At 34.1% G+C, this 15,617-nt stretch overlaps 1 protein-coding gene across 1 annotated transcript in view; it reads left to right on the top strand.

The window, feature by feature from the left end:
- The window catches only part of LOC131806370 (prolactin-releasing peptide receptor-like), an 83,021-nt gene that overhangs the window by 53,460 nt on the left and 13,944 nt on the right, over nt 1-15,617 (top strand). Inside the window, exon 2 of the mRNA XM_059130403.1 lies at nt 10,570-10,965. Coding sequence (XP_058986386.1) covers nt 10,905-10,965 — 61 coding nt within the window. The 5' untranslated portion in view covers nt 10,570-10,904. The remainder of the gene's footprint in view (nt 1-10,569; nt 10,966-15,617) is intronic.

The following is a 15,617-nucleotide window of genomic DNA, read 5'->3' as shown; positions in this document are numbered from 1 at the left end:
GAATTTAATCATACACGCTATGATTATAATTGTAATGTAAAGTTCAAAGGACTAAATATGCCATTTGTATCTTTTAAATTCGGACTTGTACTGACAATTTGGTGCAAAATTAATATGAAATCAGATAAAGATATATATGGGAGCTCTATCCAAATCTGAACCGATCTCGATAAAATTTAGCAAAGGTATTTCTGAGCTGCATTTGATATATTTCCCCAAATAATGTTGTTACAGAGTGCATATTACGGCTGCGGAGGACAGAAACAAGAAATCGGTTGAACAATATATATGGGAGCTCTAGCAATATCTGAACCGATTTCCATCAAATTTAGCATACTTATTTTCAGGCCTAATTTGGTTGTATGTGCAAAATTCCATACTTTTTGGACTGATATCACACGTTTGGTGCACAATGAAAGGCAAATCGGACGAAGATATATATGGGAGCTATATTTTTACCGATTATCTCCAATTTCAATAGGGTTCGTCCTTGGGCCAAGCAAATTTTGTTTGGAAAATTTCATCTCAATCGGATAATAAATGCGACCTGCATTTTGTTCACAAGAATACATGGACAGACGGATGATCGGACATACGGACTGACATCCATAAATAAACTCAGAAAGTGATTCTATGGAGATCCTCAAATGTAACTATGGTTCTACCTCGCTTCCTTCTCCATGTTACAAACAAATGCACAAAGATATAATACCCATACCACTATGTTGTGTAGGGTATAATTAGCTGTAAAGGTCGTCGACTGATACTCATTTGCGTGGCAAATCGTCTGGTCGATGTCGACGGCGCTTCCATGACATCCTCGGCTGCAGCATTCAATCTCCATTTTCGCTAACGAAGTTGTTGGTCCTTGCTAGTTATTATACTACAAAATATGCTTCAAATAGCCACTGGCATTTTCCTGTTGGTGTTCGACGGAAGGAAAACTCCTCCTTGCTACAAGTGTTCTAATACCTTTGTAATTAAATTAATTTTTAATTAGATGACAATTATGCAATGTCATTATGTTCCACGTGACCCATTTTTGGATAATTTCCAACCCCACTTCCATAATGCCTTAGAAAATAGAAAAAATTAAAGTTATACAGTGGCACTTTTCACAAAATAACACTAAAATGATCGATTTATTTTAATACCTATCTTTGGCGTTAAAATTATATGTTCAACTTGTCCACTTCCCACGTTTCCTACGCCCTACCATAAAATTTAACTTGTCTCTTAACGAACTACCAAGTTAATGTTGTTAATTGAAAATCCAACAAACAATACTCTTGACTTGGCATTAACTTTCCCATTAACCAAAAAATGTAAATTTATTCCATTACGACCGCCTTATCAGTTTCCCCACTGACTCACATTTTCATATCGTTTCGCTTCACACAGAAGGGTGATGGAAGAAAATCGAAGAGCCAGCAATAAGGTGGTATTATCTCTTTTAAAATTCTGATAAATTGCATAGCTTTTGTAATTATCCACTTTTAAGAGAATTACAACTAAATGATGGCTCATTATCGAAAGCTGTTAGCCACAATGTAATTAAAGGACTAATTTATCATAATTGGATGCTTTATGGATAGCCTGGACTATCTATTACCCCGTTCATTGATGGTCGGTGATGAGAGATGATAATTTATTTTAATTTTGTTTTTACTGGTGGCTTCTGTCCTGTCATTATCAGAAGTGCCATTGTAATTTACCATCACATTCAAGAACATTTTGTGTGCGGAAATCCTTTTCATATTCGAAAATAAAAGTTTAGTTTGTTTTAATTTCGAAATTGTTATGTTGTCTCTTATGTGTGAGAAGAGAAAAAAAATAAAATAAACAAAAAACAAATGCTAATTTTGAAAATGCATACACAATGTATGCACATAACTTTATTTTCTCTCAAAGTATCTTTTCAACAACTTTGTTGTTGTTTTAGTTCGTAAAACTAAAAACAGATTTTAAAAGACAATTGTAAAGGGGAATTTAAGGGGGATTACCAATTGAAGTAAGTATGCATGCATGTAAGCATGTATGTATGCATGTTTGTTATTTCTTTGCTGATTTTGGAACATAAAATTGTTTGGAATTTTTTTTATTCCAGTCCATACAGGAATGTTACGCTACTGTTTTTTTATACCCTACACCACAAAGTGGTCAGGATATTATGTATTTGTGCATTTGTTTGTAACAGGCAAAAGGAAACGAGATAGACCCATAGTTCCTTTTTATCACTCTCTGAGTTGATTTATGCATGTCAGTCCGTCTGTCTGTCCGTCCGTCCGTCAGTCTGTCCATGTATACTTGTGAACAAAATGCAGGTCGCATTTATTATCCGATTGAGATGAAATTTTCCAAACAACATTTGTTTGACCCAAGGACGAACCCTATTGAAATTGGAGATAATCGATAAAAATTTAGATATAGCTCTTATATATATCTTCGTCCGATTTGCTTTTTATTCTGCACCAAACGTGTAATATCAGTCCGAATAGCATGGAATTTTGCACATACAACCAAATTAGGCCTGAAAATAAGTATGCCAAATTTCATCGAAATCGGTTCAGATATAGCTCCCATATATATTGTTCATCCGATTTGTTATTTTTGTCCTCCGCAGCCGTAATATGCACTCTGTAACAACAATATTTAGGCAAAAATATCAAATGCAGCTCAGAAATACATTTGCTAAATTTTATCGAGATCGGTTCAGATTTGGATATATCTCCTATAAATAAGTTCGTCCGATTTACCTTTTATTGTGCACCAAACGTCTAATATTTGTCCAAAGGGGATGAAATTTGGAACTTACGACCAAATTGAGTCTAAAAGCTAGTATGTCAAATTTGGTGAAAATCGGTTCAGATATAGCTATAGCTCCCATATATACTGTTCATCCGATTTGTTATATTTGTTACCCACAGCCGTAATATGCACTCCGTAACAACGATATTCAGGGAAATATATCAAATTAGGCCTGAAAATAAGTATGCCAAATTTGATCGAAATCGGTTCAGATATAGCTATAGCTCCCATATATATCTTTATCTGATTTCAGATTAATTTTGAACCAAATGGGCAATACAAGTCCGAATTTAAAAGATACAAATGCTTCGGCGTATTTAGTCCTTGGAACTTTAAATTATAATTATAATCATAGCGTGTATAATTGAATTCTCCCATAAAAACTTTTAATTGTTATGTTGAGCTCTACTAAATTTGCAAAGTGGTGTAGGGTATCAAAAAGTCGGCCAGCCCGACTTTAGGACTTTCTTTACTGGTTTTTTTTGGAAAATAAATATATTATGGTATGAAGAAAAGTGAATCCGTAGATTATCAGGATAAAGACAATAATAACAAAAGTACTGATTTGAAACGAAACGGGATTGAAGATATAAATCGATTATGCCATAAGATATATGGCCTCACATGCAAGTATACAAACATGACTAGTAAAGAAAGTCTTAAAGTCGAGCAGGGCCGACTTTATGATACCCTACACCACTTTGCTAATTTAGTAGAGCTCCACATAACAATTAAAAATTTTATGGGAGAATTCAATTATACACTCTATGATAATAATTATAATTTAAAGTTCAAAAGACTAAATATTCCGAAGCATTTTTATCTATAAATCCGGGCTTGTCTTGCCCATTTGTGTATATGGGAGCTATATTCAAATCTGATCTCGATCTCGATCTATCGAAAAGATATTTCTGAGCTGTATTTGATATATTTCCCTGAATATCGTTGTTACGGAGTGCATATTACGGCTGTGGGTAACAAATATAACAAATCGGATGAACAATATATGTGGGAGCTATAGCTATATGTGAACCGATCATCACCAAATTTGACATACTAGCTTCTAGACTCAATTCGGTCGTAAGTGTCAAATTTCATCCCATTTGGGCAAATATTAGACGTTTGGTGCACAATAAAAAGTAAATCGGACGAAGTTATATATGGGAGATATATCCAAATCCGAACCGATCTCGATAAAATTTAGCAAAGGTATTTCTGAGCTGTATTTGATATTTTTCCCTAAATATTGTTGTTACAGACTGCTTCTTACGGCTGCGGAGGTCAAAAATAACAAATCGGATGAACAATATATATTGGAGCTATAGCTATATCTGAATCGATTTCAATCAAATTTGGCATACTTATTTTCAGGCCTAATTTGGTTGTATTTGCAAAATTCCATACTCTTCGGGCTGATATTACACGTTTGGTGCACAATAAAAGGCAAATCGAACGAAGATATATATGGGAGCTATATCTAAATTTTGACCGATTATCTCCAATTTCAATAGGGTTCGTCCTTGGGCCGAACAAATGATCTGTGTAAAATTTCATCTGGATCGGGTAATAAATGCGACATGTTTTTTGTTTATGAAAATACATGGACAGACGGACGGGTGTACATAAATCGACTCAGAATATGATTCTATGCAGATCATCAAAATTAACTATGAGTCTATCTCATTTCCTTTTGCCTATTACAAATGCACAAAGACATAATACCCGGACCACCTTGTGGTGCAGGGTATAAAAAATAAATAAATAAATAAATTAGAAATTAAAAAAGGTGGTAAGTTCGGCCGGATCAAACTTGTAATACCCACCACCATTTGGAAGAAAATTGAATTTTTCCAAAAAAAAAAAAAATTGAAAAATATTTTTTGTGAATAATGTCGCTAATATCATCAAAATACTGAACATATTCTGGAGGGTGTATTAAAGCCTTGGGTACGCAACTATTTTGGCCGCAGACTTTGGACATCCCAACAGGACTCAGCACCATCGCACTCAGCACGTGCCACCCAAGAATGGTTACAAAATGAGGTTCCTCGCTTCATTTCCAGTGCACAATGGCTGCCAAAATCTCCAGGTACCAATCCGCTGGACTATTGTGTCTGGAGTATTTTTGAAAGCAAGGTTTGAACTAAAAAACACCAAAGTGCCGATCACCTCAAGGAAGCGCTTCGCCGGGAATGGGCCATAATACCGCAGAGCAACGTTTAGGGAGCGTGTGATGGTTTCATTGGCCGTTTGAAGGCCATAATTGGTGCCCAAGGTGACCAATTCGAACCAATCTAATGTTATTCTAAAATTTTATGCTATTTCCGACATTTTTGCTTTCATTTAATTAAATTTAAAAAAATAATTTAAAAATTATGGCGTTTGGCTTTGCTGCAGTCTTTTTTATCGCACCCTGTAGATTGTTGGGGATATGCATACTAAATGTTAAAAAAATTGCTATTGGGTGTAGGGACTGAGATGAAATTCTGAAATATAATATTGAGGTCATTGTTGGTTTCTAGGGTTTATATATGGAAACGTTCTCCACTAACAAACAAACATTGTTTTTATAAAAACAATAATAAAGGGATTAAGCCTGACAATTTTGCAACAACAAAAGACGTTAAATTAGTTTTGAACACAAAAATTGAATGTGGATCCATTGAGCAATGATGTAACAAAACTCCTCCTCGATATACGTTAAAGTGAAAGATTTATAAGACTGTTTGGTTTTTCAGAACTATTCTTTCCGAAAAAGGAAACACTTAAAACATTTATAAACCCTGAAAGTTTTATACGATATGTTAAGTTTTGATTAAAAAATGTTGTCAAACTGACTCGGTAGGATATTGTGGCTGAAAGCTCACCAAAACTTGGTCTCTCCACCCGAAACAGAATCTTTGGTTATGGAATATAAAACAAAGTTTTTGTATGTATGTTCAAAAGTAATATCGAATTTCATCCTCATAGTTTATTCCGTAAAGTTTTGCAGATGCCTATGTTGAAGCTTACCCCAGCTGACGTGACGTCACCTCATCTCACACAGGTATAATCGAATTTGTAAGAAGTCATATTTTTTGTTTTTAATACATATCCTAAAAATGCTTTTCATGTTGCAAAAAACTTTCTCAGAAATGTTTGTTGTTTTTGTAATTGTAAGGGAATTAGCTGTTAGCTAGGGTGAGTCCCCACCCTTGATATTCCACCCATATCTACCTTAATAGTTTCCACGAACTGATGTATTTCAATTTGATATTCTTTTCCAATAAATTTTCCTGTAATTTTCGATTATGAGTTTTCAATGGTATTAAATATTGACTGATTTTGTTGTTTCACTTAAGCCAAACTTCCAGGAAGAATTTAATTCTCTTTAATCCCACGGCATTCCCATTTCGAATGTATTTCTTACAGGTGGCAAGAAGAAAGAACTTAAAAGAAATATTTATTAACTATTTTTTGTGTCGTAGTTTTGTTGCAAAGTTTTCTCTAATTAATTTCAGAATGCTTAACCAGCCATGAAAACTATTGGCAAGAATGGGAACGTTATGGCAATTAGATGCCATACAAACGCTCATCTCACTGAGCATCTTCTTTGGTTTAGTGAAAATCTTGGAATTTGGAATGAATTGCTCTTCGGTAAATCTGCGTTCAACGCTTCAGTCGTTCACATCGATTTGCCGATAATATCAAATAATCTTCATTGCCAGTGGCATTTTCCAGCGAAGAACATTTTGGCGGCGAAATATTTTCCCGTTTCCTTGCTGAGCTGAGAATTCATGAATTTTTCTCAAAGTTTTAAAGTATATCGAAGTTTCTTTCTTTTTTTTCGGCAAAAATGCTTTCACTCCCACATTCCTTTGTTGCAAAACAAAAGAAATATTCAATATTTACTCAAACGTGCCAGGTATAATGTATATATTTTTGAAGCGCACATAAATTAGAATATGAAATTTGTAAACTTGAGTGGAGAAGAGTTTTAAAGCCTTCTGCCAGAATTTCCAATGCCAGTGGCAGGAATATTTGACGTTGGGCGAAAACATTTTCATTAATGAAATCATTACTTTGAAAGTTTCGTTTAAAGTTCGTGGTTGCAAAAATCGAAAGAGCATAAGTGTCTCGGTACAGTTGAGTATGGGTAGTAGTACTCAAAATATTTTATGGCACAATGTTCGTACTGTATCTAGAATGGTTGGTATGGAAAATAAAATATATTGTTCCGTGTTCCCGTATAGCCCCCATATAACCGTAGCTCCCGATATTCGGTATTTTGATAATGTTAGGCTAATTTTTCGACAGAATGGTTCCAAATTCCATGTTGAGAGTTTTTAAGGTTTCTACTTCTGTGGCAGAACATTGTCTTTATAGGTCCATATTTTATTATGACACCCATTTAACGGTACCTGAATTTGTTATGATTTTTTTCGAGGGCCTTCTAACCAGGATAAAATTTTAAAAATTTATTTGAAGATATCTGATCCAAAAATCGTGTATTTTAAATCCGAGGACCAGAAGTAGTAAAATTTTAAATAAAAATTTCGAGGATTTTCTGACCGGAAATGGTGAATCGCGAGGAACTTTTAAAACTAATTTTTGTGTTTTTTATTTTATTTTTAGACACATTTTCTAACGGATTTGTCTAAGATTTGGTATTTGTGGTTCGAAATAGGTTCTAGGTTAGGTTCATTGTATATATAGGTCCAAGTTGTCCTATGGTGCCCATATAACGCTACCGATATTTTATTCATTAAGTCAAATTTTGTCACAAATCTTTTGAAATTTGGTAATTAGAGTGTGTGATGGGATTTACATTCAGTGGCATAACATTGTCCATTTAGGACAATGTTGCCCTATAGCCCCCATATAACACTACTTCCTGATATTCATCGTAGTTTTTTAAATTTCTCGATTTTTTTTTTTCAGAAAACCCAAAATTTTTTTAAAGAAACTGCGTTACTTGTTAAAAAAAATAAAAATAAGTAAAATAAAATAAAAAACACAAAAATTAGTTTTAAAAGTTCCTCGCTATTCACCATTTTCGGTTACAAAGTCCTCGAATTTTTTATTTAAAATTTTACTACTTCTGGTCCTCGGATTTAAAATACACAATTTTTGGGTCTGATATCTTCCAAATAAATTTTAAAAATTTTATCCCGGTTAGAAGGCCCTCTAACAAATTCATAATTTAAGGATCTTTGATTTGAAGAAATGATTTAGAAGGTTCTCCACAATTTCAAAAAAAAAAAAAAAAACATAATTAGAAGGTCCCGTATCTTTTTGTTTTAAATCCAACATTTTTTTATTCGGCAAGTCCTTAAAAAGTTGTCCCTAAAAGCCTAACTCCATAAAAAAATTACGTAAGAAATTTACGATTTATGTTGGGAAGACCCTAGAAAAATGTTTTTACGAATCAGCGATCTTTGTCAAAAAGTCCTCGATATTTTCAAAAATCCTCAGTTGCTACAAAAATCTTTTATCGGAACATTCTTTAAAAACCAAACAATATCCACGATTTTTTGTCAGAAGGTCGACGAAGAAAATTTTTTGGAGAATTTCAGATTTTTGGTGAAAAGATCCTCGAGAATATTCTTTAAAAAAATTGGATTTTGAAAAAAAAAACATCCATAATATTTGGCCAGAAAAGCTTCAAAAGAATATTAGTAAAAAATTTCAGTTTTTTTGTTAGAGGGTCCTTGGAACAAAAAATCCTCGATTTCGGCCAGAACGTCCTCGGCTATATGGCCCACATGTAGGATAGCCGAGGAATATGTAAAATGTAACAAGCGTCGATGGCATCAGTTCATGTGCCTAATTGTACCGTTCATGAGCTTTCTCATAAATCCAACATTGGACTGGTTAAATTGTCCTAGAAGCCATAGTAGCCAATGTTATTATCCTTTTCTAAAAATTTCTCAAGATTTGACCCTACTCCTCTAAATCGGTTCAAACTTCCTTCCACTTCTGTAAAGCTAATGAATAGTATTTTTTCAGATGGATATGTCCAGGGACCAATTGGTTTATTGTTTTTAGAGGATAACTCCAGAAATGCCCATATAACCCGGAAGCGGTCCGAACCAATGGATACTAGTCTTCATAAGAAATCCATATTGGGCCAACAGAATTGTTATGGAAGGCTCAGCGGGTTATAAACTTTTATTGACATAAAATATTGTGTCAAGAGTTAAAGGGTGTTAACAGCCTTTCTGCCTCTAGCAATATTCCGTCTAACCCATTCTAATTGGTTATATCCTCAACCATATGGCTTCACGGGATATATATGCGGCTAAAAAGTGCATAGACAAAATATCGACTTTAGACCCTAGCCCTCTTTGAAGCAAATCCATTTCAAGACATTTGGAGTCGATCTAGGGGTGTCCGTCCGTCTGACTGGATGGCTGGCTCGAAGAAAGTATCCGATTATTTTCAAACTTAGATCGATTTCGGAGATGAGCAACATCGGTCCACTCTCCCAAAAATGGTAAAAATTTTCAAATTTTTCATTCGATTTTGTGCTTTGCAAATACTAATATTTTCAGCAGTGATACTTCTGGTGCGAAAATGGACTATTTCGACCCGCTCAATCAAGTACCTTCCCCACAAAGGGCCAAAAATTGGAATAAATTATTAAATTTGAAATAAGTGTTCTATGGTCTTCAAATTTCACCCATTACAATTATTTTTATTATTACCAAATCTGGTGTGAAGATGTTAGAGGTCGGGCCACTCCTTCTGGTACCTCCCCTACAATGGATCAGAATTTTGAGTAGCCATGGACTTAATAAAACGAGAAATTTTCATCCGATTCCATTCAGACTTGGCACATCTCAATATTTCTGTCAGCACAAGATCTGTTAAAAAGATAATAGACATCAGACCATTCCTTCTGGTACCTCCCCGTAAAAATTAAAAATTTTGAATAACCAAAACGATTATAAAATCCGATTTCTTTTATATTTTACATATACCATTATTTCTAGTAACACAAGATCTGCTGTGACGATGGTATATATAGGTCCACTCCTTCTGGTACCCCTCCCACAAAATTTTGAATTACCATGAAACTCATTCAGACTTGGTACATCTCAATAATTCCATCGACACACGATCTGTTGTAAATATGGTAGAGATCGAACCATTTCTACTAGTACCTCCCCCACATAGGATTCACGATTTTGAAAAACAAAACGCTCAAAGAAAGCGAAATAAGCATCCAACTCTCTTAAAATTTCACACATAAAAACATTTCTGCTAACACAAGATAGAATGGTGGAGGATATAAAAATGGAATACTTCGGTCGACTATATCTGGAACCCGCGCGCATTTTAACATTTTCTAAAACATATCCCATATAAAGTGAAGGAAGTAGTCGATGTAGTCCAAACCTGTCAAGTCGCATTATTTATATCATATTTATTTAGGTCCGATGAGAAATGGACTGTATTTGACCATTCCTTCGGAACCTACTCCATAGGGGGTCAAAAATTTGAATAATCATAACAGAAGTCTAAATTTATTTAAATAATCGAACATTGGCTGAAGGTATGCATCTGTCGGCAAAACCGTCTGATACCTTTTAACTTGTTTTACAGTCATTTTAGGATTAAATTTTTTCACTTTGTGGTTGTGCCATAGATATTAGAGGCAATCAAAAAGTTATTACTTCAAGTGACAAAATAAATATTTTTAAATTTGATGATCTTGATTTTAAAAATACATTCCATTACCTAAAACTCCATCTCCCCTTTCTCGTTTTTTTTTTTCAGGAAAACCTTATTAAAATGTCCTTTTACTTCTTCTGTGCAAAATTATTCAGCGACATGAAATCCACACCTGCGAAAACAAAGCCCTGTTTTTAAATGAAGCTCTGCACAAAGCATCTGCAGGTTATTCCAAGAAGTTATCACGTGTTTGCGCTAAAAACAAAACGAAACAATCACGCATTTCAGGACAATAAGAAACAGTTGTGGACTTAAAATTGAAAGTGAAACGCCATCACCATCGGGAGGAATAAATTCCCTCCAGATGCATAACCAAACACCGTTATAAACTCACCCACACACACACACACACACATTTCAGGGAAGCGATAAAACAAAACATGGATGAATACGGAATTACACGTTTCAAGGAAAATGAAATGCTGGATGACGAGGAATATGGTGAGTGAGACAAAATTGTTTATCATAGTGCGCAAAGGCAAATAATTAAATATTATTATTAAACTTTGAAGAGGTAGGATAATCTTCATTTCTGCTGATATGCACACACATGCATTTTGCATCAACAATCAAATCCCAGAGATGTACTTCGTCTTCTTTGGAAATACCGATAGATATGTGGCAATGTTCGTTTCTTCTTCGCCTAGTTCCAATTAATTGTGGCTATTTGCAATCACCTTGAACCCTTTTCATATGTTCGGATGAAATGTGATTTTATTCAAAGTGCGTGTTGCTACCCAAACAGTCGTACTTCGGAGCCAAAGTAAACTTGGCCACAAATGCCAATGCATGTAGGATATTTCTGGGAACAAAGCAATTATATTTGCAATAAGCTCTCTCACTCTTATCAGAGAAGCAAATTTAAATGTGACTTATTATGTTTTCTATTGAAAAGGAAACAAATTATTTTATTTTCGGAAAAGTTTTATTTCGGTACGTTTTTATATTAACTTCCACAAAATTTTAAGTATTTACACAAGCAATAAAAAAGAAAACAACACTGGAAGAAAATCGGAAATTAATGAAAAGGTTATACACTTATATTCTTTTGTAAGCATTTGACGTTCTTAAAAAAGTACGAAAAGAACAAAGACCGATCGAGACGGCTATATGATACGCTACACCATAGAGAATATGAAGAGGCTAATCTAATGTTTAATCATACTAAAATATTTCTAGTTTTTAGACAGTTCACAATTTTTGACAAGAGTGTCATTGAACAAGTTTTTCAAAAAATCCATTTTGTTTTTTTGACTAAAAATTATCCTAAACAAGCAAACCAGCAAGGAATGGTCAAAAGTCGGTTGGGGCCGACAATATGATACCCCACACCACTATGCTTATTTGGTAGAGCTCTCGTAACAAAAAGTTTTATATTGGAAAATGGCAGGGACGAACTTTTAATACCATCCACCATTTGGAACGTATTCTGTTAAAATCTTAAAAATACCGAATGTAGCCATTATATTAGGGTCTATACGATGACGTGAACCTGCAAAGGCAACTTCTGCCATAAGCCATTAAAATATCCATAAGCGAAACTTGAAAAAAAATATATATGTGAATAATGTCGCTTAAATCATCAAAATACCGAATATAAGAACGTACCGTTATATGGGGGCAATATGAAGACGTTGACCTGCACGGAAAATTTTCTTTCTTGGGCTGTGGTATTCATTACAAACTTCAAATACCAAATTTGAAACATTTCCGGTGAACAATATCTCTTAAATCACCAAAATACCGAAAATAGGGAGGTACCATTATAAGGGTGCTAAAACCAAAACGTGGACCTACATGGACCATTTTCAATACCAAATGTCCTGCAAACATAATATACATTTGAGTAAAATTTTATCAACCTACTTCATTTCGTTCGGAATCTAGATTGATTTTCCCAGACGGACAGATGACATAGAATTTTATGCTGATCAAGAATATATATACTTTGTGGGGTCTAAAATGTATAATTCGATGAGTTACAAAGGGAATGACAAGGTTAATATACCCTCCATACTATGGTGGAGGGTATAAAAAATCCATTAAATTTGGGCTGATATTACTTATTTGGTGCACAATAAACCTGATATCAGATAAAGATATATATGGGGGGCTATATCCTAATCTGATCCGTTCTCGATACAATTTAACAGAAGCATTTTTGTGCTCCATAAGTTATCTGGTACCAAGTATCATACTTGTGGAGTGCATATGTGAGGGACTTCAAATCTCAAATCGGATAAAACATGTATATGGGAGCTATAGCTATATCTGAACCCATTTTCTCCAAATTTAATGTACTTGCTTCTAGACTGAATTCGGTCGGATGTGCCAAAAATTCAGGTAATTTATAATCACGCTAGGGGGAAAACAAATTAAGATAGGAAGCTAAAATTTTGCACAAATCTGTCTTTTGTCTGCAGGCAGGTCAAGTTCGAAGATGGGCTATATCGGTCAACGATTTCGTATAGCCTCCATATAAGAGTACCCCCGATATTCGGGTTTTTTATGATTTTAGCCACATTTTGCAATGAAATTATCTGAAATTCTGCACAAGGAGTTCCCTGTGAGACTTTATCCTCAGGAAATAAATTGCCTATAAAGGTTCACGCTATCGTATATCCCCATATAACGGCACCTTCCGATATTCGATACTTTGATGATTTTAGCCACTTTTGAAAATCAAGTTCCTTGTGAGTACGTTATCCTCTGGAAGATAATTTTTTATTCAGGTCCACGATGTACGATATCCCCAACATAAGGAATTTATATGTAATTTCTTATTTTTTTATAATTCGATTCTGTGGTGGTTCTGGAGTTATGGCCATTTAAAATATTCAATAATTCAAGCTTTAAAATGTGATCACAAATAATAGATAAAAACGCCGAAAACTCAATATTTAAGGAGTCATCGCCATTTTAAAATATTCAATAATTCAAGCTTTAAAAAATGATCACAAATAAAAGCTAAAAACTCTGAAAACTCAATATTAATTCAACTTAAAAATGTTGTCACAAATAATAGCTAAAAAAGCCGAAAACTCAATATTTAATTAGTTATGGCCATTTAAAATATTCAATAAATTAAGCGTTAAAAAGTGATCACAAATAATAGCTAAAATCGCCGAAAACTCAAAATTTAAGGAGTTATGACCATTTTAAAATATTCAATAATTCAAGATTAAAAAAGTTATCACTACCCTATATTCGGTATTTGATGATTGTGGTCAAATTGTCAGTGGAATTTTCCGAGAATCCACACCAGTAGCTGCTTTTGATAACTTCACCCCCTGGAAGAAAATTGTCTATATAGGTCCACGATATTGCATATTTCCCATATAACGGTACATCTCGCTATTCGGTTTTTGATGATATTACCAACATTATTCACCGGAATTTCGTATTTGAAGTTCGGAATCGATACTAGAGCCTACGACAAAAAATTACACGTCTTCTTATATCCCTCATATAACGGTATTCATTTAAGTGATGTTTTTTGAAGGATTTTTTTTGATATTATTCAAAATCCCTATTGGAGGTCCCGTCAACGATCCAAAGTTTTATTAATGTTGATACTGTTTGGGTAGATGGCCTTCGGCCGGGGCTTGAGATCCAAAGATTGCAAACCAAGGTTTCCTTTTAAGCATGAAGCCTTTCACCGGGGCTTGAAACTTTCTCCTCTCGGTGTGTCCAGCGCAAAGGCAAATAATTAAATATTATTATTAAACTGTGAAGAGGTAGGATAATCTTCATTTCTGCTGATATGCACACACATGCATTTTGTATCAACAATCAAATCTCGGAGATGTAATTCGTCTTCTTTGGAAATACCGATAGATATGTGGCAATTTTCGTTTCTTCTCATTATGCCTAGTTCCAATTAATTGTGGCTTTTGCAATCACCTTGAACCCCTCTTCATATGTTTGAATGAAATGTGATTTTATTCAAAGTGCGTGTTGCTACCCAAACAGTTGTACTTCGGAGCCAAAGTAAACTTGGCCACAAATGCCAATGCATGTAGGATATTTCTGGGAACAAAGCAATTATATTTGCAATAAGCTCTCTCACTCTTATCAGAGAAGCAAATTTAAATGTGACTTATTATGTTTTCTATTGAAAAGGAAACAAATTATTTTATTTTCGGAAAAGTTTTATTTCGGTACGTTTTTATATTAACTTCCATAAAATTTTAAGTATTTACACAAGCAATAAAAAAGAAAACAACACTGGAAGAAAATCGGAAATTAATGAAAAGGTTATACACTTATATTCTTTTGTAAGCATTTGACGTTCTTAAAAAAGTACGAAAAGAACAAAGACCGATCGAGACGGCTATATGATACGCTACACCATAGAGAATATGAAGAGGCTAATCTAATGTTTAATCATACTAAAATATTTCTAGTTTTTAGACAGTTCACAATTTTTGACAAGAGTGTCATTGAACAAGTTTTTCAAAAAATCCATTTTGTTTTTTTGACTAAAAATTATCCTAAACAAGCAAACCAGCAAGGAATGGTCAAAAGTCGGTTGGGGCCGACAATATGATACCCCACACCACTATGCTTATTTGGTAGAGCTCTCGTAACAAAAAGTTTTATATTGGAAAATGGCAGGGACGAACTTTTAATACCCTCCACCATTTGGAACGTATTCTGTTATACGTATATCTGTCTATACGATGACGTGAACCTGCAAAGGCAACTTCTGCCATAAGCCATTAAAATATCCATAAGCGAAACTTGAAAAAAAAATATATGTGAATAATGTCGCTTAAATCATCAAAATACCGAATATAAGAACGTACCGTTATATGGGGGCAATATGAAGACGTTGACCTGCACGGAAAATTTTCTTTCTTGGGCTGTGGTATTCATTACAAACTTCAAATACCAAATTTGAAACATTTCCGGTGAACAATATCTCTTAAATCACCAAAATACCGAAAATAGGGAGGTACCATTATAAGGGTGCTAAAACCAAAACGTGGACCTACATGGACCATTTTCAATACCAAATGTCCTGCAAACATAATATACATTTGAGTAAAATTTTATCAACCTACTTCATTTCGTTCGGAATCTAGATTGAT

The sequence above is a fragment of the Musca domestica genome, unplaced genomic scaffold, assembly GCF_030504385.1.
Source record: "Musca domestica strain aabys unplaced genomic scaffold, Musca_domestica.polishedcontigs.V.1.1 74, whole genome shotgun sequence".
In the NCBI taxonomy this organism is placed as follows: Eukaryota; Metazoa; Arthropoda; class Insecta; order Diptera; family Muscidae; genus Musca; species Musca domestica.
The sequence above is the reverse complement of the archived record's forward strand: the minus strand, read 5'-3'. Positions and strand labels throughout refer to the sequence as shown.